This window comes from Mauremys reevesii, linkage group 11 (genome assembly GCF_016161935.1).
Source record: "Mauremys reevesii isolate NIE-2019 linkage group 11, ASM1616193v1, whole genome shotgun sequence".
Classification (NCBI taxonomy): domain Eukaryota; kingdom Metazoa; phylum Chordata; order Testudines; family Geoemydidae; genus Mauremys; species Mauremys reevesii.
Window position 1 is genome coordinate 43,426,675 of NC_052633.1, and position 23,763 is coordinate 43,450,437.

General features: G+C 38.1%; 2 protein-coding genes and 1 long non-coding RNA gene across 8 annotated transcripts in view; all 3 read left to right on the forward strand.

Moving 5' to 3' along the window:
• The window catches only part of COBLL1 (cordon-bleu WH2 repeat protein like 1), a 142,393-nt gene extending 127,667 nt beyond the window's left edge, over positions 1-14,726 (forward strand). For all 4 annotated transcript variants that reach the window (XM_039495802.1, XM_039495800.1, XM_039495803.1 and 1 more), the window contains exons 11-15: positions 539-797; positions 3,204-3,289; positions 6,233-7,848; positions 9,566-9,742; positions 13,166-14,726. In XM_039495802.1, the coding sequence (XP_039351736.1) occupies positions 539-797; positions 3,204-3,289; positions 6,233-7,848; positions 9,566-9,742; positions 13,166-13,252 (2,225 nt within the window). In that variant the 3' untranslated portion in view covers positions 13,253-14,726. The remainder of the gene's footprint in view (positions 1-538; positions 798-3,203; positions 3,290-6,232; positions 7,849-9,565; positions 9,743-13,165) is intronic.
• A 1,884-nt stretch (positions 14,727-16,610) lies between these two features.
• GRB14 (growth factor receptor bound protein 14) overlaps positions 16,611-23,763 on the forward strand; it is a 132,454-nt gene continuing 125,301 nt past the window's right edge. The window contains exon 1 of one of the 2 annotated variants that reach the window (XM_039495170.1): positions 16,611-16,683. In XM_039495170.1, coding sequence (XP_039351104.1) covers positions 16,658-16,683 — 26 coding nt within the window. In that variant the 5' untranslated portion in view covers positions 16,611-16,657. The remainder of the gene's footprint in view (positions 16,684-23,763) is intronic. The other variant, XM_039495165.1, reaches the window with a different exon arrangement.
• Positions 17,176-22,528, forward strand: LOC120374839. Of its 2 annotated transcripts, none has more exons than XR_005586275.1 (2): positions 17,176-17,273; positions 22,054-22,528. It is a non-coding gene; the product is annotated as an uncharacterized LOC120374839 (long non-coding RNA). The 2 variants fall into 2 exon arrangements; XR_005586274.1 differs by lacking the exon at positions 17,176-17,273 and adding an exon at positions 18,478-18,623.

A 23,763-nucleotide genomic window follows, 5' to 3' on the forward strand; every position in this document is an offset into this window, starting at 1 on the left:
ATTTTGATAAATTCAAGGTATTACAGCTAAGTTTTGATAACTCTTTGGTGGGTCCCATGCCAATCAGTGGCAAATCACCACTGAGCTGATTGGGACTAGGTTTGGGTCTTGTATCTGTTCTTAAATCAACTGGCATACTACTTCTGATCTAAAAAGCTGAATTTTTAAAGCTGAATTTGAGAATAACAAATTGATTTATCAGAAAAAAATAATAGTGATTTGATTAACATAGAATTGATATTTTTCTAGTAGTATGTTTATTGCTAAGTACTGCAGATTTTTTTAAAAAATTAATTCAGTACTCATTTTAAACAAATTAAAGTTGTCTGTAGCATTCACAGATATAAAGAAATGTGTCTAATTGAATAGGAAAGAACTATATAGTAAATCCTGTAGAAATTTAAACTTTGAGTCATACTTTAATGTTTTGTGTGATTTCTTCAGAAAATTTTCTTCAGTTTACTATTTTAATTATAAATGTTTAGACTTGCTTTGTCCCTTAATATTTACACTCTGGGTGATTGTTCTGTGAGTGCAGCTGGAATTTGCTCTGAATATAGCCTGGATGAGATCAGTGAAAAGGAAGAGAAGAACATACAGCACAAAGAGGAAAGTGAAAGTGCAGATACCTCTCTTATGACACAAGGGATTTCTGCCTCCTTCATTTCTACTGATGTACCACTAGATATTGAAAAAAATGATTCTGCTTCATCATCTTCAATTCCTGGCAATGGTTCTGTAGATAACTTTCAAAGTTCCAAGGAAGAAAAACAAGAAAATATGAGCACAGATGGCAAGTAAGTACTCTTGGTAAGAAAGAAAGGGGGAGAACGAATAAACAAGAACATGAATACTTTTTCATTGCAAAGAACAGAATAGAGATTTCTAAGAAAGTGGCATGAGATTAATATTTCTAAACTCTCATTTCCTTTCTTTTCTAATATAACAAGTTCATTATACAATAGTTAAATGTGGTTAAAAACATCACCACATAAACATTCCAGGCTAGTCTGTTTAGGCCCACTTTTCCTCACTTTCTAAATAAAAGGTAGCTATGTTCAGGTTTCACATAGTAATAGAAATGACAATAGATTAAAATGTTCTTTCATTGTTAATTATTATTTAAGCAACAGTCACTTTCATTGAAAAAAGTATGAAAACTAGAAATCTGGTCAGTTAGCTGTCACAACACAAAGGACTGCTACAATATTATGCTGACAATTTTGGGGAGATCAGGAAGAATGGCCTTCCCTGGATAAATGCTCTCCACTTTTATGGTCATAATTCTCAGGTTTTTTTATTCATTGTTGTGTTTTCTTGTCTTTTACACACAGGTTTTATCCATCTATCCTCAGAGAACACTGCTAATTCTCTCTTCTTTTACTTAGGAAAGATGTAAATATCTCAGTTTTCTTTAGCATTTTTTCCCTTTCTGATGCCTCTGCAGTGTCTGACTTTGCTCTTCAGCCTGTATAATAAACTGCCTGACTCAGCAGGCTTCTACCATAAAATAGTGCCTGCTGGAAATGAAAACTGATTGGCCAGAGAAGTTCCATAATATTCATTTAATCTACTATTCCTCTGTTCCCCGAGGGAAGTAAGTTGGCCATTCTGCCCAATTTAAATTGGAAAAAGGTGTTGTTTTTTTTTAAAAACACTGCGCTGGAGTGAACATCTGTGAGAACTTGTAGCATGCAGTCACCTCCATAAATACTGTGAGGGGTTTTGATGAGAGCTGGGAAGGACATGGTTTTTCTCATCCCACTAAACTTTTTTCAAGATTTCAGAAATTTTCCTTTTCCACATCAAGTTGAACCCCAGACCTGTTTCAGGTTTTTGCGGGGGCGGAAAAAACAGAGAGAGAGACAACCCAGAAGAGCCAGTAGCCTAGTAGTTGTTCAGCTGGGATATGAGAGAGGTTTGAATTCCTGGTCTGAAACCTGGGTCTCTCACATCCCAGGTGAGTGGTCTAACAACCAGGCTCTTGGGTATTTTGGAATGGGTCTCTTTCTGATGAGAAATTCCATCCTGCACCTGAGAATCCTGTCCTGATGAAAGTTTAATTGAAATTGGTATTTTTCCATTAAATATTTTGGTTCTGACAAAACAGCATTTTCTAATGGAAAAACTTTTGCTGAAAAATTCCTGACGAATTCTAGTTTTGACTTTGATCTCCACATTCCTTTTAGTCAGTCTGGGGTCAAGAGGGCCTTGCAGAAATCCCTACTCTGTCAGCTACACTATATAATTTGCTTGTTAGCTAACAAAATAACATGTTTCCTAATTGCCACTACTTTTGGTAAGAGAAAAAAACTTGTGTTCTACATGGACAAACATTGTGCTCGACTCTCAGCTGTATCAAAGCTCTGCTTAGTGTAGCTTATTAGAGGAGAATGCCAAGGTGACTGTAGGACTTCTTGAACTCCCCACTTTCCAGGATTATTGAGGGCCAGTTTGGTCTATTGTGTATTAGACCAGCCCCAGGTCTGCTCTTAGTTCTGTCAGCCTGTGGGCCTTATGTTTTGAGCATAGAAGAATTATGTACACTTGCAAAATGTTTAGTAATATGCTGTGCTCCTACTTCTTTTTTGTTCTTGATATTGTTAACATTTTCCTTACACTTTTGAGAAATATCCTATCTGTCCTTTTTTAAGGAAAAAGTATGCACTGCACAAATTCAATCCTCTGTGGTTTTATAATTGCAAGATATTCATGTATGGGGTTCAATTTGTTTCCCCCTTTTGAGGCAACATACTGTATATACAATGTAATGGACAACATCCAGAAAATTACCTTGGTGGTCATTTTTACCTCAACAAAAGAATTAACATTTTGAGCATGATCTTGTGGGATCCTGAACATCTTGAGTGGTTTCACTGGAAGTTGTGTGCTCATCAACTTGCAGAGGTTACTCGGGGCCTAATAAATTGGGGGAGGGAAGTAAAAAAACAAAAAAAAATGCACATAGCATTGCACTAAAGAGAAACTGCATATGCACTGTGGTATGTAAAGCATCATAGCAGCATTTCCTCTCAATTTTTTTAATAATCTCTGTTGAATTTTTCCAGTGTTTGGCAGAAAGGTTTGATTAGTTTTCTCCATCTGCCTTTGGAGAACATTGCCAGTTCTTGTACATCTTTTCTGTGTGTTTACTGAAATGAGAGATATTAGCATATGTAATGTACGGTGCTGTCCTTTTGCAGAGGACCACACAGTAAGATAGACGGTGAACAAATTACATTTGAAAATGACAAGAAGTTGGGAATATTGGATCCAAACAAAATTTATGGTGAGTTATTCTGACTAAGAAAAATACTTGTAACGAAAGTTTGAGGAGAATTTTGGTTTCCAAGTTAATAGAACTTTCATACTCAAAAGCATCTCAAACCACTTTATGAAGTACAGACATTTAATACAAATAGAAGCTACTTATGCACACACATTCAAATACAGTAGTGTCTTGATACTTCAAAATTGTTGCAAATATAGAAGAAATTGTTCCAGTCCTAGGTTACAGAATCTCATGACATCAATCTATGGCTCACATTCTGAAATCACTTTCAGAATAAGTAAGACACTGTAGTTTCTGTAATTTAAAAAAAGAAACCCTTTATTTTACATTGCAAAAGCACATTGATTGTAATTGAACTGCAGTGTGACTCAGGACATAGATTTCCCAGCATATTGCTTAATAGCACTCCCCAGCCAATTAAATTGCACTGGCAGGCTCTGAAGGAAGTCCTGTTTAGAATAAATCTGCTGGATAGATGGTGTCTTTTATGCTAAACCTTCAGAGTGAGAGATTTAAAGCAGACAGGTGCAGCAGAAGAATGATCTCTCTAAAAGAGAGAAATTATATTGGTCTGAATTATGTTGCTAATCTAGCAACAGGATTTTTTTTTTAAATTATGATGTCAAATGGTATTGCAAGAGCCAAACATTCAAGAAAAAAATTCTCAACCCCCTCCCCCAATTAGCTATTTCTGGCTTTACTGGCATGATGAAAAGATGTATTTCAAGATTAATAGTGTCAAATGAAATGACAGGCACCTTGTTTGAAATATACAGGAATGAGAGTATCTAATGATGGTAAACTAAATTCCTTAAGTCATGTCAGTTGGATTATTATTAATTGTGGAAGTTGCTATTGCCAGGATGTTTAGATGTAAACCTGAATTTGAGCTTATTTTGTTTTTGAGGTGTTAATGCAAAGATTTAGTTATCCAGTACACATGTAGTAAACTTTACTTTTAGATTATTGTTAACAAACAGAAGAGGATCCATCATTCATGTGTGTAGTATAAACAGAGTTGGCCATAGTGGCTTCATTGTGGCAAAAATCTGTCTGGGAATTGGTCCTGCTTTGAGAGGGGGTTGGATTAGGTGACCTCCTGAGGTCCCTTCCAACCCTGATATTCTATGATTCTATGAACACCCTTTTGATTTAACAGCCCATAATGGCTTGTTCAGAGACAATCAGGGCTTGTCTACACTTCCGCATAAATAGTGTAGCTGAAGTCAGTGTAATTAGATTGACTTACTGTGGTGTCTTCACTGCGGTAAGTTGACAGCTGACGCTCTCCCATCAACTCCACTTGTGCTCCTCATTCTGGGAGAGTGCTCAGCGTTCGATTTATTGCATCTATACTAGACACAGTAAATCACAGTAAATCAACCCCTGCTGGATCGATTGCTGCCTGCCGATCCAGCGGGTAGTGTAGACAAGCCCTCAGACTTATGGTGTATGTTGCATTAGATGGATGAAATTAATGGTTTTGTGAACTTGATGAAATAATTGCCAGTTATGCATCCGAGATTGCTGAAGTTCTATTGATTTTCTGAAACAGTTAAAGATTTTCTCATGTCTGTGTGAACATAGAGGAGGATCTTGTCAGTTATGAATTCGTTTTGTGAATCTAATGAAGACAACATTGGTGCATTCCTGCAAATATTCATTAACTATTTGATGATAAAGACGAGAAAATGAAATGACCAAAATGATGCTCAGTTACTGTGTTTTGTTTGTGTTGCAAGTTATTTGTAAATCATGTCATGAATCTGACTGAGGAACTCTGAACAAAATCTATAAATTAATCTTTTCTTGTTCCCATTGTAATCCATTGTTGCATTACATTGTTTAGAACAATGTAGAATATCCCAATAATGGTTTCTAATATGTTAATTTTTGAATTTATCACAAATATCCTGCCTAAGAGGAAAATCAGGTTTAATTACAAAACTGCATTATGACATTGTGTTTGTGGAAATATGTTGTTTTGTAGGGAAGCAAAGGCTCTTTCATAGTTCTAGAAATGGATAATTCATTCCCCTAGAACCCATTACTTTCATGATTTCATGAACCCATTACTTTATCCTTGTAGTGTAACAAATACACACATTAAATTCTGCAAATATATAATCTTAAATTGTTGCACTCCTTCAGATACATGACTGAGTGTTTTTATTAATCCCATCTTTGTTTTTTCATATTTATAATTCAAATAATTTAAAACTAGTAAACTGCTATTTTTAATACACATAAAATACATCAGGGAGAGATATTTTTTAAAAAATCATTTGAATTTAAGATTAATTTTATAATAATGGGTTTTAAGGTGAATTTTGGAAAGGCTCAGATGTGATTCATATTCCCAAAATTTAAGATAGGCCACTTTAATATAAACTCCTGAAAAAACAGATATGCAATAATTGTGTTGCTCAGATATTTTTAACTGCATCAGTGTAGAAATGCTAGAAACGTATGGCAAATTGCATCTTTTTATGTGAAGAAATATAGTAGGTACACAAACAGCAGAGACACGGGACCAAACAAGAATTGCAGGATATAATCTTGAATAGTCCTTACCAGTTTATAGACTATGAGCTAGACCTTATATATAATGGGATGAAATTCAGACACCTTCCCCGCCCCAAAACCTTAAGTGATCCCTAAACAAACTTGGCCATCTGGTCTATCCACGACACCAACACCCTCAGTGGGTAGTAGTATTAAAGTATTTTTCATTTAATATTAAGTTGAAAAAATTACCAGTATTAATCAAGCTAAAATACCTTTCTAATGTCTTGAAAGGGTGTAATAAGGGAAAGTTTATTATTTCTAAGGAACCATTTCTAGAAGAAATGGGGGTATTGGGTATTGAGTTTCATGATTTAAACAAAAGTCAGGCTGTTTGATATTCATATTAGTTTAGAAATATTTTTTCTTTTAAAGATCATAGTGGCACAAGATTCCTTCCAGCAACCACAGGAGAAAAAGAAAATCAATGTAAGATGGTAGAAATTAATACAGCAGATGTCAGAGAAAAAAATAAGCTTGAAGTCGACAAACTATCAAACTGCCAAGAGTATAAAAATGACATCTCTACAAATCAGGATGATAATCCTCAAGTGAATCTAGGGATACAAATTCGGAAGCTAAATCAAACGAACATGGAGATAGTAAAAACTCAGGATGTTGCAATTCAGACAACTCCATCTGATAATAGTTGTGGCAGGACTACACTAAGTGAAATGATTGTCTTTCAAGATTGTGAGTCATCCACCTTCAAAGGAGTAGCCCGCATGCAGAATTTGGATATAGACAATCCACCTTTGCAGTTGATGAACAAGATGCAAGAGTCTGTAGAAGTTTCAACAGAATTCAACCATCAGAGACAAGAAGCTGTGGATGACAAAGCAATTCCCATAGAAAATCAAAGTAATATATATGATAATGACAGTGGTCTTACCCCATCAGAGAGAGCTCCAAAAAGTGCAATTAGTTCTCCTATTAAAGGTTATCCACTTTATAGACAAGACTTCAAACCTAAACCTAAACCCTCTAATGAAATTACAAGAGAATATATCCCCAAAATTGGAATGACTACTTATAAAATAGTGCCTCCAAAATCCTTGGAAATATTGAAAGATTGTGAGTCAGATGCTATGTCAGTCATTAAGGATCAGGATGGAGTCACCTTGGAAATGTCCCCACAGTCAGAGAATTCAAAAGAATTTGGAGTGCAAACTGAAATTCTTTGTGGTTCAAAAAATACAAGTCAGTCAGAGTCTGGTTTAAAATATGAACCTGCTTTAGCAGTGAATGATCAGCTGCACAAAACTAACAGAATTACTAACAGTGTCTCAACTTCTGAACTTCGGGTTACTACTGAAAGCAAGCAAATAGAAACAGAGGCTTCCAAACCCAATATAGGCAATGGCATAACTCCATTGATGCTAAGCTCAGGTAACACAAATTCTTCACCTGAGACTCAAGAAAAATCAAGTGTTTTGAGTCCTACAATGAAACCTAGTTCTTTTTACTTACAGATGCAAAGAAGGGCTTCAGGTCATTATGTAACATCTGCAATTGCTAGAAGTGTCAGTGCTGCTACTAGTCCTACTCAAAGAGAGGCTACGAATACAGAGAGAGACAAAAAATTGACATCATCAGATCAGTCTTTTTTTCCTTTACATAAAACACATAATTTCCCTGCTCAATTAAATGAAGAAGAGGTTGATAATGAGAAAAAAATTGACGCTTCCACTTCTGTCAAAACTGCTAAACCTTTGAGTTTTCCCTCCTGTCAGCCAGCAACACTGAACTTAAGAACTCTTAGAACTTTTGCCGTTCCAAAACCATATTCCAGTTCTAGGCCATCCCCCTTTGCTCTTGCTGTCTCATCGGCAATCAAAAGATCACAGTCATTCAGTAAACCACATGCCATCAGTAGCCAGCCATCAAAAGAGAAATCTCCTGTTGAACTATCCTCAGCAACTTCCACAGGAGATGTGAACCAATTTTTACAGACCTTAACAGGAGGTTCACAACACAATATGATGGATAAGGTACGTTTTTTACAAAATTTAATATTTTTTGGACATTAATCATTGTATCTTTCACAGAAGAGTGAAATTCACCCTGTCCCTACTTTGAATAGATCACAAATATTAGTAGGCTTTGGATTAATAGCATATAAACATATAGGTGTACATTCTGCTGTAACAGCACCATGTACAACATTTCAGTGGAATATATGAAAAAGAAGTAATGTTGTCTTGTACGGCATTTATACAGGATACTTGTATTAAATGAAATTTTTTCTGCAAAATTGAAAATGCTGAGAAACAATTCTGTCTTGCCATAATTAATAATGTCTCTTAAATTTATAAGCAAAGAAAAATTAACTGGATCTGGTTTATCTAGGCATACCTATTTTCCTATTCAGAGTTGTTGATTTTGTTTTTTAAAAAGTACCATGTGTAAAACTGTTTTTACTTAATTTTTGAGTGATGTCCCAGAATAATCGTTTGAGGGACATTGAAACAGGAAATGTGTAAGGATGCAGATTATCTTCTGGTATGACTGGCACAAGTCAACAGTATTCTGTAACCTGACTGGCATCCAGGGGTTGAACTAGAAAAGTAGAGTTAGTGGAACTCTTCAAAAGTTTGCCCTATATAATATCTATTCACTTTAGATGCTACAGTGAGATGCTAATGTTAGTAGATTGTGCAGATATTCAGAGTAGGATCATGCATGCTTCCTGGGCTCAGCTCCCTCACGGAATCAAATGCCCTATTTGTGCACCTTGGATTTGGGTACTCTTGAGTGGTGGGGAAGAAGCAGTGGTCCTCTCCCAAGTCTACCCACTTATGGCCCCAAAATGAGCTGTCACTCAGAGTAAATTGTGTAGCTCATGATAGTATGGTTTTAAAAACATTTTAATGATTAAAGAAATGTTTATCAACATGGACGTTTAAAGTATCATAATTGGCCTATAACACCTACTCAGATGAATGGGGAAGTTCATACATTTGAGCTATGTTTCATATATTCTGCAAATTCAGGCAGATGTCACTGCATCAGTTGCATTCAGTTAACATTTTGAAGGTGGTCCCTCCGCGCCCTCCCCCCCCAACAATAACAGCTATATTTGCATAAAGTAAAAGCTGAGATTTTGGAGAGCAAGTGGGTAGCTTGTGAGAGGCATCCATACTATGCAATGGCCTAATTCTAGCCCTGCTGGCATCTGTGTCTTTGTATGATTAAGTTGAGAGTATGAATTCAGATCTAACAGTGTGAATATTCCTGGAAATCTTATACCATTCATCTTGTGGTTGTAACTGTCTATTTCTTAAGGCTTTTGTAGTCCTAAGAAGGAACGTGCAGGCATAGAAATAAACTTGTTTGATATTAATTAAACTACGAGAGATAATTATGTGGAGAATTTTATAGACCTCTCGGGGAGAAAATTCCCCATATTTAACAGTAAAAAAGGTTCCTTAAATCCCTTATGGCCTATAACTTGTTCAAAACCCAGGTGTAATTCCCAGATGCTATTTTATGGCATCCTCAGCAGGGTGCTATCACATCGCATCACATCATAAATTACTTGCAAAGTGAAAGTACAAAATTAAGGCTGTTCCCAGAAATCTTGCATGAAGCAAAATGCAGAATGAGGTACAGTGCTGTAATATTTGGCCAGACTGCTTCAGATATCCATTTATGACCTCACTCAAATGAAATTTTTTTTCATTTTTATTTATTTTTTTTCCCTAATAGAAAAGTAACTGTACAAACAGTGAACAAAACAGCCAGGCGCAATCTTCAGCTGACCACCCAACTTCTGTTTTTGAGAGAGAAACTGCTTTAACGTTCCAGAGCTCTGACCCAGAACAGATCCACCAGAGTCTGCTGGCTGCTATCCGCTCTGGAGAAGCTGCTGCCAAATTAAAAAGGGTGAGTTTTCATCATCACATCAGTAACAATGGACTTACAGTGCTTATTTCAAAATTACCAAATTAATGCCTAAAAGCAATCAGTCCTGGAACTAAACATGACAAGGGAGTCTCCTGAAAGTTCGTGGGTTTTTTTTTTAGTTGTGCCAAAGCAGATTTGTGAATGTACATGCAAGAAGCTTGTGCTGTCATTTTTTCAAATAGAGAAAATATTATGTGTCTGAAATTTTATATTAAAATTAATTAAGGCTCCACTTCAGCAAAACACATAAGCATGTGCTTATCTCTGTTTAGCAAAGCACTCAAACATATAAATCTATTTAAATGCTTTTCTGAACAGGGATGGTTTTTAGCACAAGTGCTAAATCAGCTACAACCTTCTGCCAACAGTACACATGCAGAAGTTGTAAAGATTAATTTCCTATTGGTTGTCGATACTATATACACACTTAATTCTTTTTATATTTTAAAACTTGTGTCTGCTTTTTTGGTTTCATTAGCTAGAATGATCTCATTTTTCATACAATGTTTGTAAGTGTTTTGTGGCCGGTAATTCCGGAGAGAATTAAGTATGCATCTTACTGTAATAAGTGCTGATATTTTCCTGTTTCTAGAATGCAACACTAAATAAGAAAAATGATTCCTTAAATGTAAACCACAATACTTAATGAAAAAAAAATTGAGTAGTTGTAATTCATTCTATTTGTGAGCTGAGATATTATAGTGATGTATACTTAGTAAATGCTTTTTAATAATTAGGAAACATGGAAATAATATAGAAGAAATCACTGATGTAAAGGATAAAAACACAAATTAGCCTGCTCTATTATTTAATACTCAAATGACTATAGATAAATGGGTTGCTTAAAGCATGGTTGTTTTTTATAGTTACCATGAACAATCTGACACCTCAGAAGAACATTCTGTTTAAATTATTTTGCAGAATAAATATACTGTGTTTTTAATAAGTCAGATCATTCCATAGTTTCAACTTGTATTTCCCTCAGTTAGATGATATTTGGAGATCTACCTTTTAAAACAGTATTGTTAATTAGAAACCTTTAAAAATACTCTGGCTTGGTTTGATAGACCTTCTCATTTGTATCTTTCTGTCCTCAACCCCAGTTTTTTGTCTTCCACCAGTGTGCTGAAGTATGACCTGTTACTGCAGAACCCTGTCTCTTTTGAAGATCCAGAGTTTTGTTACCCACCTACCCAACCCCTCCCAAAATCCCTATTCCTAAGCAATTATTTTATAGAAGTCTTTGATTCCTTAAAACCATATTCAGGAGAACATGGGGTTCTGTGGGTGTCCATATTTTGGCACCCAAACAGCTTACATTACATGGTAAACCTTACTCTTAACAGAAGTGTGGCAATGGAATAGCATCTTTGAGTTTCCCAGGCCTCCCACCGTCTCCACACAGATTGAATAGCCCTGCTTCCCCAGAATAGTCACAAGTGGAAAGTCAGAATGATCGGTCAGTCCGTCCAGTGTGCTGTCAGGGTGGTGCACAGTTAGAAGCTGCATTGCAGTGAACTAGTTGTCAGCCAGTTACAAATCATTTAAGGACAGTGGATGAGATTAATCAAGCGTTAAATCTTCTGGAGATTTGATGAAGTTGGATCTATCTGATGTACAAGAAACATGCTTGATTTTTATGATGTAGCTTTCTGATTATTGTTACATAGTTGCATTGTGAACAATATTGAAACTGAAAATACAATGTTTAAAAAAGTGGATAAAATATTAAAATATCAAAAATATGTAAAACCTGTTTGCAATACTTGCCGTAATACCTGATAACTTATTTGGAAAAACAAGATTGATAAAGTGCTCTTCAGAATTCAAGAAACACATCAAGCATAGATGGCAAGCTGGAAAAAGGTTAGCAAGGAGTTCCATAACATTTTGATTTTACGTACTTTCCTTGGCCAACTCTGTATCAGTAGAGAAGTTTTGACACTCCCTGCCCAAGGAGTTGACAATCTAAAGGACCAGAAAAATATCAGATAAGAGTCTTTCAGAATAACTGAATTTGAAAGTTTTTCTAAAATAGTGGAATATTGAAATGGAACAGCATTTTTATGGACCTTGTAGAAGATGTGTGTTTTCAGGGAGAACTTGAAGAATGGAGTGAAGGAACCTAAACCATACTTAAAGCATTCTACAGCATGGTGGCCCGTGAGAATTTCATGAAGTCTGTTCAAATATAGGGACACTTGACACTCCAGATGTGTAAAATGCTAACTGCTGCACTGTTTCCTTTGTAACAAATAAAGGGAAGGTGACATATGATGGGGGGCTGGGGAGAGAAAGTGTGGCATCAGCTTTATTTTTAGGCCTGTTGTGCTGATGAATTCAGGCAATGTTTTTATTAAAAGCTTAAAATTGAGAACAGGGCATATTGTAATCAATGAAGAAATAAAGCACCTGGGTATAAGTATCCAGATAGTCAGTGATCCCGGTTGGGAAGAGCATTTTAAGTAAATTAACTCATAGCTTTCATTAACTAGTTCTGTGAGTGATGACTGGCTACTATTTGGTTCTACTGAATTAGGTAAAAGGTCTATCAGGTGCTTGCCATCCCCCTTCCCTGATGCAGCTCTGTAAGGGAGGCATTCAAGAAACCAGACAAAAATGCTACCATGGCTAGCCAAGTCTTTTTTTTTCCTTAATAACTTGCCAGAGTGCAGAGCCAAGATCTGTGGCCTTTTGTGCCGTGGATCTTTTCTTTTGAATGGAGCCTTCAGTAATTACTAACCTAAATGGGTCAAATGAGGTTGTTTTTAAACAATTTTTCTCTCTTCAGAATATTTTAATTGTGCTAGTAATTTCTGTTCAAGATCTTTTCAGTGGTATCTAATCTTAGCGCCTGATTTTCAGGATCACAGAGCACCCACAGCTCCCACTGACTTCAGTTGGAGTTGGTGGTGTATTCAGCACTGTTGGAAAAAAGGGTCCTGAATGTCTTAATTTAACAGGTATATCACCTAGTAAAACTTTACCACTTAGTAAAAAATTCATTGCAGTGTCACGGAACACATTTAAATCAAGAATTATATCTGGAATCAGTTCTAATGTGTACTTGACTAAAAGAAGATGTGGATGTATTCAGTGAATACATTGCTTTTCACATTTTTCTTTTGAGATGGCAGCAGAGCTCCAGACACATTCGATAAATGTATTAAGTGTGCAGTTTGTGAAGAGTTGTTTCACACTTAATGCCTACCAAAGTGTACATGCTGTGGAAGTAGTAAATATCTGATTTTTAAAATTGCACAAAGGTAATTTAAAACTTGATTGAACTTTAAAAAAATGCTGCATTTGTAAGCTAGTACTGAATTATTACAGGGAAAATTAATTAAAATTGGACAAATATTTCTATTTCAGCAATGTGATGAAGTTTTTCTTTTCTCCTAGGTTGCTGCTCCATCAAATACTATATCTGTCAATGGAAGATCCAGGCTCAGTCACTCATTTCCCACAGAAGAAAAATATAACCATTAGACATTATACCAAATATTTTGCACTTTACTACCATTGCCTAGGCCAAATTAATACTAACTGCAAATTTTTGCAAATGTAAATGCAGGTGAATGTTAGTATACATTGTCAATTAAAATATAGGAATTTCATGCTGGATCTCTTAATTCCTGGGGAAGGTTTATTAGAATGTGTAATTTATAGTAATATTTTTGCTTTTTTTGTAAAAGCTGAAAATGCTGCTTCAGAACTTTAAGATGAGGTGCAGATGAGTTTCATTTTTGTTTAAATGAAAATCAAATGTTGATTTCATTTTGTACTGTTAAGACTAAATGACATGTAGCAACATGCTGAAAAATACTGATTTAGAGGAGTCTGAGAATTTCAGATTTTTAAGTTTATAATTGTATAATACTAATGTTAAATTGTGAGTTTAAATATACATCTGCCACTTGTTGCCTCGATGTTACTTTGTTAAATTAAATCTTAAAATTATATTCAGTGAAGTTCACTTCAGAATTTCATAGAAAATAGGTATGTTTTCCTTTCTTCAGCTAAGAGTTAGAATCAATATTATTTGGCTTTTAGTTGCCTTAACTTTTTTTCTAATAGCAGGACCAAAATGATCTGAAGTTTTTCATACTATTTTAATATTTTCTTAACACTAATACTATTTGGCTTTTCTCATTCTGCTCTATAACAAGTAATTTTTGTGAATAGCTTTTTCTCATAATATTCTGATAAGCAATAAGTACTAGATACCTTTTTAAATATTGTCATCAACATGTAGAAACGATAGCGGGGAAAAAAAATCCAGTTTTCATATTTAGTGAAAGAGAAATAAAAATTGTGCTCACATGAAGTATAACTAAAAAGATCCTAAAAGCTTTGAAATTATTCATACAGTTTATTATAGTCTTAAAGCAGTACAATAATGAGAAAACAAAGCACATTATACAAAAGTCTATATTTATAGAATAAGCATTTGCTACTGAAATAGAAAGAGGTGAAGCTGGAACACTATATAAAAAGAAAATGCCTAATAATAGATGCAGTGTTTTTATCACTTTGTCTTTCTTGTCGAGATGATAATTTTTAGGGGAAAATGTGATTATAGTGATGATTTAAAAAAAAACTGGATTGTAGATATCTACTGCAAATATTGGGATATTTTCCATTTTCTAAAATATTTCATGTTGGGTTTTGGTTGAATAAAAGTAATTGTATTTAGTTTAACAATATATTTATTTTGTGTTATAGAAACCATTTGTAACATTCAATGGTATTTTAATTGCACAAATTGCTTTATAATTGCTCATTTAAGAAAAGGTTTATTTTGAAGAATGGCATATTGCCAATGTTTTTTGTGCAATAATCTGGGATCAGTGTACATTACTTTCACTAGCTGGGAGTGGTCACAAGCAAAACTATATTAAAGTTGTAACAATGATTAAAAACTTAAGAATGTCCTAGTAAACAATAATTCTTAAATACTAAAGCAATGAATATTTATTTGCACAATCCTGTTGTCTCATACATTCTGTGTTTACCCCTAAATCCACTGATAAAATGTATCCCTCTTTTTTTCCCCCACTTAAAGAAAGGATCCCAGATTTTGAATGGGAAACAAATAATGAGTTGAGGTTTCAGCAGATCTTTCCAAATGGCTGCTTGAAAAAGAATGTTTTCCATAGATCACCGGAAAAAATGGTGGCATCTATAACAGGGGAACAATCTTTTCTCTTTCATGCTTAGCTTTTCTAGATGTCACTGTGCCTTTAGGGATATATTTAGAAAATATAGAATTTAGAAATCAGCCATAGCTGGTTTCGTGAATAAAACTAGTTCTAGTGACCCTCAGCTTTGCTGTACCATATTCTGATTTATAATATGCTGATTGCACTATTAAAGGAGTCCTCTTCCATCTGCACCTGGATTTTTAACATTTCAGTTTTCTGTCAAGTAATAGTTTACTGCCAAAATATTAGTAAAGCTACCTCACATGACTCTAATTCAATTTCCACACATGGTGACTTTAGACTATCTGACCTTTCACAAGTTGGTACCTGTGGAGTCTAAATCTTTTGAGTCAGGAAGAAAAGATCAACTTGCATTTTTCACCTGCTGACTTTACTCTTGGCTTTGACTGCACCACTACTGTATAATCCCCTATGTCCGTGTATGCAAATTGGCTTGGATTGAGGATATTAAGGTCAGAATTGCCCTGATCTATAGGTATATATGGCAGAATGGCCATAAGTTAAAAGGACACCACTACCAGTGAATGTGAGCTCTAGAAGGCAAATATATTGGTTATTAATTGTTCAGGACCACATCTACCACAATTCTAGACATCTGGGTTGCTCCCTTCCTCTTTGCAGCTCATGGAGACAGATCAAGTCTTTGTGCTGTGTGCTCTGGCCATGCCTCTTCTCCTGCTTGCCACTAGATTCTCTGCCTCAGTGGCAGTGTGTGAACAAGGATACCTCCCACCTATCTTCTGCTTTTCAAGGGAGCTTTTCCTGGAGCAGTGTGAGGAGTGTTTTCCCTCTCCAGCCTCTTCCTCCTCCATGTCAGTTTTCATCCCGGTGACTTAAACCACCCTGGGCCTCTGCTTCAGTGCCTCCTTGCTGGCTACTCAGCACTTCCCTGGCATGGCAGAGCAGCCTATAAGACAAATCCCAGGAATCCAGGAATTTGGGCTATTTTGGACTTTCTCCAAGAAGGCTTCGATAAAGGTCTCCAACCCAGCACCGTGTCAGGTGTTCACTGTTGTTAGTGTGATGTTTGCATGATCTCTGGATTCCATGGCAGAGAGCCCTCAGGTAGCCAGATTTCTTAGAGCAGTCTCATTAGCCAAGCCAACAGTCAGAACACGTTCCAAAATGGAACCTACCCCTTGTGTTCAGAATTCTAAGAAGTCTTCCCTTTGAACCACTGACATCAGTATCAGCATTCTACTTGTCCATCAAAACTTGCTTTCTGATAGCCATCATGTCTGCCAGGCAACTGTCAGAGCTGGTGGCCCTATCTTTGCAAGAGCCTTACTGTATGTTCCACAAGGACAAGATGGTGCTTAGAACTCAGAATAATTTATTCCTAAAGCAAACTCTTCCTTCCCTGGTCCCCAACAGATTCTCTCTTCATTCTGTCTGAAGCTACAGTATGCCACTGAAAAGAGGTAGTACATGTTAAATGTCAGAAGAACTCTGAAAATCTATCTTCAACATACAGAATTCATAAAGAGGTCAGGTGCCCTATTAATATCCTCCCACACATAATGTCAAGTACTCAGAACTTTCAAGACTTCCATTGTTAAACGCCTTAGGCTATGCATTGTGAAGGCATACAAGGCTTGAAATTCTAGTTCTGAAAGGGGACGGGGCACCCTTCATGCAGTCCTGACAATCTTGTGGGCAGAAAGAGCAAATGCATCCACATCAGAAATTTGTGAGGTAGCCATGTGGCCAACTGGTATTACCTTTACCTTTATCAAGCACTATAAGGTGGATTTCCTATCTGTAGGGGCTTCCTTTGGCAGGAAGGTGCTGCAAGTGGTGGCCCAGAAATAATATTGCCCTTTGAGCAAATCTTATAAATGGAGAGGGATTCCATTTTTCTCCTTTCTTTCTGACCTTTTTCTATAACCTTCAGTATGTTTATTCGCTGCTAATTACTTCCCAGGCAACCAGAATTGTGGGAGATGCTGGGCTGCACAATGGAAAATGTCTTACGAATAATTTCCTTTCTGCTAGCAGCATCTCCCACAATTCTACCCACCCTGAAAGGCTTATGAGCCAAAAAGTCAGATGCTGAGTGGGCTCTGTACGTAGTTGGTCTAGTTACCTCTCGAATATTTGTAACTCATATTATTATACAAGTTTCTACAGCTTTGGAATAACTCGTTTGGTGGTGAGTGGAAGTGGGGGGGGGGGTAGCCATAGGTGCCAAGACTTTGATCCCTCTCTGTGAGCTGAAGAGAGGAGGGGATCATCCCAGATGCCCAGTACTATGAGAGACACTGCTAGCAGAAAGGAAATTATTGGTAAGACATTATCTTTTTTTGTGTCATATGTAATAGGGAAGGTACATTAAAACTAAAAAGAAAACATATGCTTTGTTAAGCCAAGCTTTTTGCTTGCTTTGAAAAATCTTATGGGCTGTGTAACAAATACTGTATGATAACTAACTGAAATCCCTAGAAGTTCCTACTATACCAAAAGCTAATCATGCTATTCCTGACCAACTAAAGTCTGTTTTCTACACACATTGGTAAAAGCTAGGACACAGATGAACACTTACTGATCCTGAATCTTGCCTGTGAACACACAGGCATAGCTCATGAAATTGCATTGTGATGAGGTATACTGTTCCTACTTGTGTGTATTGGCTTAGCAAAATTCTCTGTCCAGCCTTTTTTTACTCTGGTAGTAGCTGTCCAATGTGTCCAATTATACTCTTGGTGATAGCACTTGATGTGACACCCCACTGGAGAATTTGTAGTGTTGATTAATTTTTGCACATGAAAATGGCTCAAGTATTAATTATTTGTATTGTGGTAGCACCTAGGAGCCAATCATGTGCCAGGACCCTCTTGTGTAAACACACACAAAATAGTTCTTGCCCTCAGAGAGCTTATAGTTGAAGTACGGTCGAAAGTGCTGCTCTGCAGATGTCACACAACAGAAAGCAGACACTAGTCAAGTGTCTTAAACCATTTGTGGTCACCTTGCGGCTTTTTGAGTACAAGTCAGTGGCTTTTGTGAAAGAAGGCCAGGACACGACCTTGAAGTGCAGGAATATATAAGACAGAAATACAGACAGAAAGCATGCCTACAATGACCATTTTCATAGAAAGCCAGCAGTTATGCATTTGCACAGCACAATGGGGTCCTGGCCTATCCTTGGTGTCCTTAGGTGATACAGTACTGCAATGCAAATAACAGTAATTCCTGTGAAACTTTGGGACGTCCCCAGCAGACACCAGCCTCCCAGCACCAGGGACTTCTGAAAACTTTGGAGAAGGAAAGCAGTTCTGTTGGGCCCATCAGACACCTACTCAAAATAATATTGCAGGTTTTAACGTGTATGTTCCAAGCGCAGAGGGCATCATGAGAATAGCAGTTGTGGGAAAGGCAGGATTGAGGATGAGGTCAGAAGAATGGCAAATCTGTGAGAGAGCTTAAACTGTGTTACAGGCTGTTTTAGAAGACAGGTTGAACCATTTGTGTTTATTTTCTTTCAGCTCCCAGCACAAGTTATGATTCTGACTCTGCCAAGTAGATGTGGTTTGTAGCTCATAGAATACATACCAGAAGGACTTGGCAGCTGTCAGACACGGACATGGCTCAGTTTCCATATGAACACAGTAAATGGAAGGACAAAGGGGTGTGAGGTAGGCCAGCGCACGCTTTCAGTTTTGGGGTTGTAGAGTTGCTTGCTACTAGCCAGTGTGATATCTTGTCTTTTTAGGCAGGAGTGATTTAGTTGATGGAGTGAGCTTTTTTTATGCTCATATTTTCTCATAGTGTTGTCAAACATGGTATTTGGTGGAGGGTTCTTTGGCCATTATGATCAAAGGTGCAGCATAAATGTGAACCAAAAGTAAGGAAGGATTCAGTTGAAGGTGAAGGACGTACCAGAGCATATTACCTGATCAGAGAGAGCATCTGTCACATATTGGTGGTGATATTTTTTAACTTGAACAGCCACGTCCCAATGAGGCAACCGCGGCTGGTCCATGCCAGCTGACTTGGGCTTGCAAGGCTCGGGCTAACTGGCTGTTTAATTGTAGTGTAGACGTTTGGGCTCAGACTGCAGCCTGAACTCTGGAACCCTCCCACCTTGCAGGGGTCAGCCACCGGTTTTTAATTGCAGTGTAGACATACCTTATAGCTTTTCATTCGAGACTAGCATCCTGGTTTTGGTGGTCAGGACAATCTCAATTGGCATGGAAAAGGGGAGGAACTTTCTTTTATCTGAAGATGAAGAAATAGGTCAAAGGGATGGCTCAAGGTCAGAGCAGTTGGCTGTGGCCACCCTTTCCTGTAAATGTTAGGAAAAACACGTAGATTTGATTGTTATTAAAAGTTACTGCCATTCTGAAAAAATTCATTAGTTAGAGACGTTTATTCTTGAGAGTATCCTGGGCAATGCTATTTTTTTCCATGGAGATATCCATGGGGAAATATGGCTGAAAATATGTTGTTGGAATGGGATATAGCTGCACTTAAAGAATTTTTTGTAAAGCTTTTGTGAATTTTTTAATGCACTCTGTGTTTGGCTATGACAACAATGGTAAATAGAGTAAGGCTCAGGAGTTGGGTATGAATTATAATATATGAATTAACTATATAAGTAATGGAATAAACAATATGAGCCATTATAGAGCTATTGTATATATCTATATAAAAACTCTATTGGTAGAGGGAGAAGTAGGCCTTGAAGCCATAATATTTCATTGAGTATTCTATGAAATCAACCGAGTTAACAAATATTCTTTCAGATATCCTCCTTGAATCTGTGACTTTCTCCTTTGTTCTTATGAAATGACTAAAGAAAATTGTTACAATCCTTGTGGAAAAGTTAGACTTTAAAAGAAAATAATAACTTTTGCTATATGTTGTTTGAAGCCATCTCAAAGAAATCTAAAGCAAGGTTTTCTTTTAAATTCTATAGGCTTTTAGAATAGAATATTTTAGAATCCCTGTTAAATTATATGGGATTCTTCAATAATGGAAGTTCTCATGAAATATTTATTTAAAACATTTTTTCTACTCTGTCTTTAAGGCTTGTGTGTTATGGTGGATGCCTGAGTCACCCACACCGGACTGTGCCTACACACTTCTCTTATATATTTAATGTCTTAAATATACCAAGAGAGTCGTTTTCTCCAGTTCCTTAAAGGCACTTTCTCTCCACCTGTTCCTGCCATCATAGGGAGGTAAAGGTTTTTCCTGGTTCCTGCACATTTACTCAAGGCTGAATTTCCTTGGTGCCTGGCTTTTTTGCTTGCATTTGTTTTGGTGATCTGCTCCTGTTCCCCAGAATCTATCTCCTGCTAAGTCACTCTAGGGATGGTAGTATTTACAGTCTGGTGATCCTTCCAATACCACACTGAGCTCCCAGATAACAAGCTCTGACTGACTACTATTAAGATCACCTAGAACCTGAACTGGAATAGAAAGGTTGTTCAGGAGGGAACAGTCTTAAAACAGTGTACACATTTAAAGAAAATATAATGGGTTTGATGGTGTAATCAAGAGTTGAATAGCCTCATTTTAAACTCTTAAAAATTTTGGACACACAAGGTTAAATTTAGCGTTCAGCTCAATAGCCAGGGGTGCTGTGATCTTGCACGGAATGTGAGAAAAATAAATTGAAAAACGAATGGGACTAGTTGAAGCAGGATTGAGCTAAGAGAGGCTGTGTATTAGGTATAACAACAGATCTGGAGTACACAATTTGTTTTTCAAAATGTTCTCAGAATCTCAAAACCATTTATTAATCATTTTATAAAAAGCTAGATACCAGAAAAGAAGATGAAAAGAGAGATTTTTCATTGCTAGAAAGTGTGGTGTCTATGTGGATACCCGTGGGTAGTAGGTTTCTTCCCCACTCCTTTGTCATTTAAGATACAAACTGGAGGAAATCAAGCCTGAAGGTGAAAAATCTGTTGAGTAATTTGGTTTTTCTTCCTCTCTACTTAAGGGCACACTTCACCTGGAGTTTTGTTTTGTGCTCTTTATCTTCACCCTGACAAAGAAATTATTATGGAAAGAAATACCACTTTCTTTTCTCTCCTTTGCGCTTTCTCTCTGCTTTGAGATCTGAAGGCTCTTTAGAGCACTGAAGTCAATGGGACTACTTGTGCTTAAATTATGCATATGCTTAAGTGCTTTGCTGAAGTGAACATAAGCCATTAGTCCAGGAACTGAAAGCCACAGTCTGATTTATTTGTTATCCCCATACACCTAAACATCACACCATTAAAATACTCCCCAACACTCTTGGGGTAGGGAATCATCGTTTTATTCCGTGTTTGTTCAGCATCTAGCATTGTGAGGTCCTGGTTCATGACTAGGGTTCCTAGGTGTAGGTGCTATGGTAACACAACTAACAACACATTCTCATTCAGCTATTGTAATCATAAACTACACAAACCAGTGTATGCCTGGTTGCAAGAATGGTGTCGCCAGGAAGGCTTCGGCTTCCTTGACTATGGGATGCTGTTCCAGGAAGAAGGACTGCTGAGAAGAGATGGGGTCCACCTATTAAGGAAGGGGAAGAGCATATTTGGCTACAAACTGGCTAACCTTGTGAGGAGGGCTTTAAACTAGGTTTGAAGGGGTGACCAAAGTCCACAAGTAAAGTAAAAAACATGGAGACCTGAGAGAAGGGTCAGAATTTGGGGAGCACATTGGCTGTTATAGCAGGGATAAGGGAGAGACGACAGAACCGGGGGGAGGAGGGAAGAATCAAATCAGTATCTTAGATGTTTATATACTAATGTGAGAAGAATGGGGAATAAGCAGGAAGAACTCGAAATGCTAGTAAACAAACACAACTATGACACAGTTGTGGCGGTGATTTTATGTGATTTTTATATAAGTGGTTTTTAATGGTTAGGATAAGATTTTTATAAGGTTTCCCCTCATCAATATGGACTTTGGTACTTTTCAAAATGGAGTCAAATCTCCATTTTGTCCCCAGAGGCGGGAAAATTAAGGTGCCAGAGCTGTGGCTTGAGAGCTGGTTCAGACCAGTTGGGACTGGCTTGTAACTGCCATCCCCTCAGAACTTTCCTGCCACTCACTCTTTATAAGGAACTGTGCCATGTCATCACGGTGCTGTCCGTTCAGGAGGCAGCTGTGTGCAGTTGGGCTTTTGTGTGGGTCTCCGGATCAAGAGCTGTGAAGGATCCTGTGAAACCAACAACTTACCTGCCATCCAGGGTCCATTGGTCCAGCAGCAGCAGCATCGGTCCCAGCAGCTTGTCAGTATCCAGCAGCCGAGATCCAGCGTTCCTCCCCAAAGGCCAGCGTTTGGCCTGAGGGTAGAAGGTCCTGGACCCACCGCTCACTACCATCTGACCTGTACATAGATGACATCCGATTATCAGTGGGCTATACTGGGGATTTGTTTTGTTCTGTTGCCAAGGAAGGGGTATTTTGGGTCTGAGCTTCAAGCTCCTTCATTGCAGTCCACTGTTAGCTGTGTTATATGTGTTTTTGTGGTGTTCCCCATATGCACCATTCATGTAACCAACCCTTAATACAATACTTACCTGTTTCAACATAACTTTTGTCTCTCCTCTCCTTTCCTGCACCACACTTCTGAGGGAGGGCGGGACACAGGAGCTACTTCCTCAGGTGATAGATCCTGATAACAAGTCCAAGAATCTGTACCTGTAAAAGGGAAACGGGGGGGCTTATTTAGTTTTAATTTTTCCCTGGTTACAGTTCACATCACAGATTATTGGTATAGGAGGGTACAGCTTGCTCAGAAAGGACAGGCAGGGAAAAAAGGGAAGAGGAGTTGCCTTAGGGTATGTCTACACTACAAGAGTAGTTCGATTTAACTTAGGTCGAATTTGTGGATTCGACCTTATGAAGTCGAATTTGTGTATCCACACTAAGGACACTAATTCGACTTTGTGAGTCCACACTAACGGGGCAAGCGTCGACATTGGAAGCGGTGCATTCTGGGCAGCTATCCCACAGTTCCCGCAGTCCCCGCTTCCCATTGGAATGCTGGGTAGAGCCCCCAATGCCTGCTGGGGGAAAAATGTGTCGAGGGTGGTTTTGGGTAACTGTTGTCATTCAACCATCACTCCCGCCCTCCCTCCCTGAAAGCGCCGGCGGGAAATCTGTTTGCGCACTTTTCTGGTCAGTGACAGCGCGGACGCCACAGCACTGCAAGCATGGAGCCCGCTGCGATCATCGCTGCACTTATGGCCGTTGTCAACTCCTCGCACCTTATCGTCCACCTATTCCACAGTCAGCTGCTGAGAAATCGGGCGAGGAGGCTCCAGCAGCGCGGTGAGGACATGAAGTGTCAGTGGCACAGACCTCTCACAAAGCACGGGATCCCGCGCCGCGGAGATCATGGTGGCAATGGGTCACGTTCATGCTATGGGACGGCGATTCTGGGCCTGGGAAACAAGCACGGACTGGTGGGACCGCATAGTGCTGCAGTCTGGGATGAATCACAGTGGCTGCGAAACTTCAGGATGCGTAAGGGCACTTTCCTTGAACTGTGTGACTTGCTGGCCCCTGCCCTGAAGCGCCAGGACACCCGGATGCGAGCAGCCCTGAGTGTGCAGAAGCGAGTGGCCATAGCCCTCTGGAAACTTGCCACGCCAGACAGCTACCGGTCAGTAGCGAACCACTTTGGCATGGGCAAATCTACCGTGGGGGTTGCTGTGATGCAAGTAGCCCACGCAATCGTTGACCTACTGCTCTCAAAGGTAGTGACCCTGGGAAACGTCCAGGTCGTCATAGATGGCTTCGCCGCAATGGGATTCCCAAACTGCG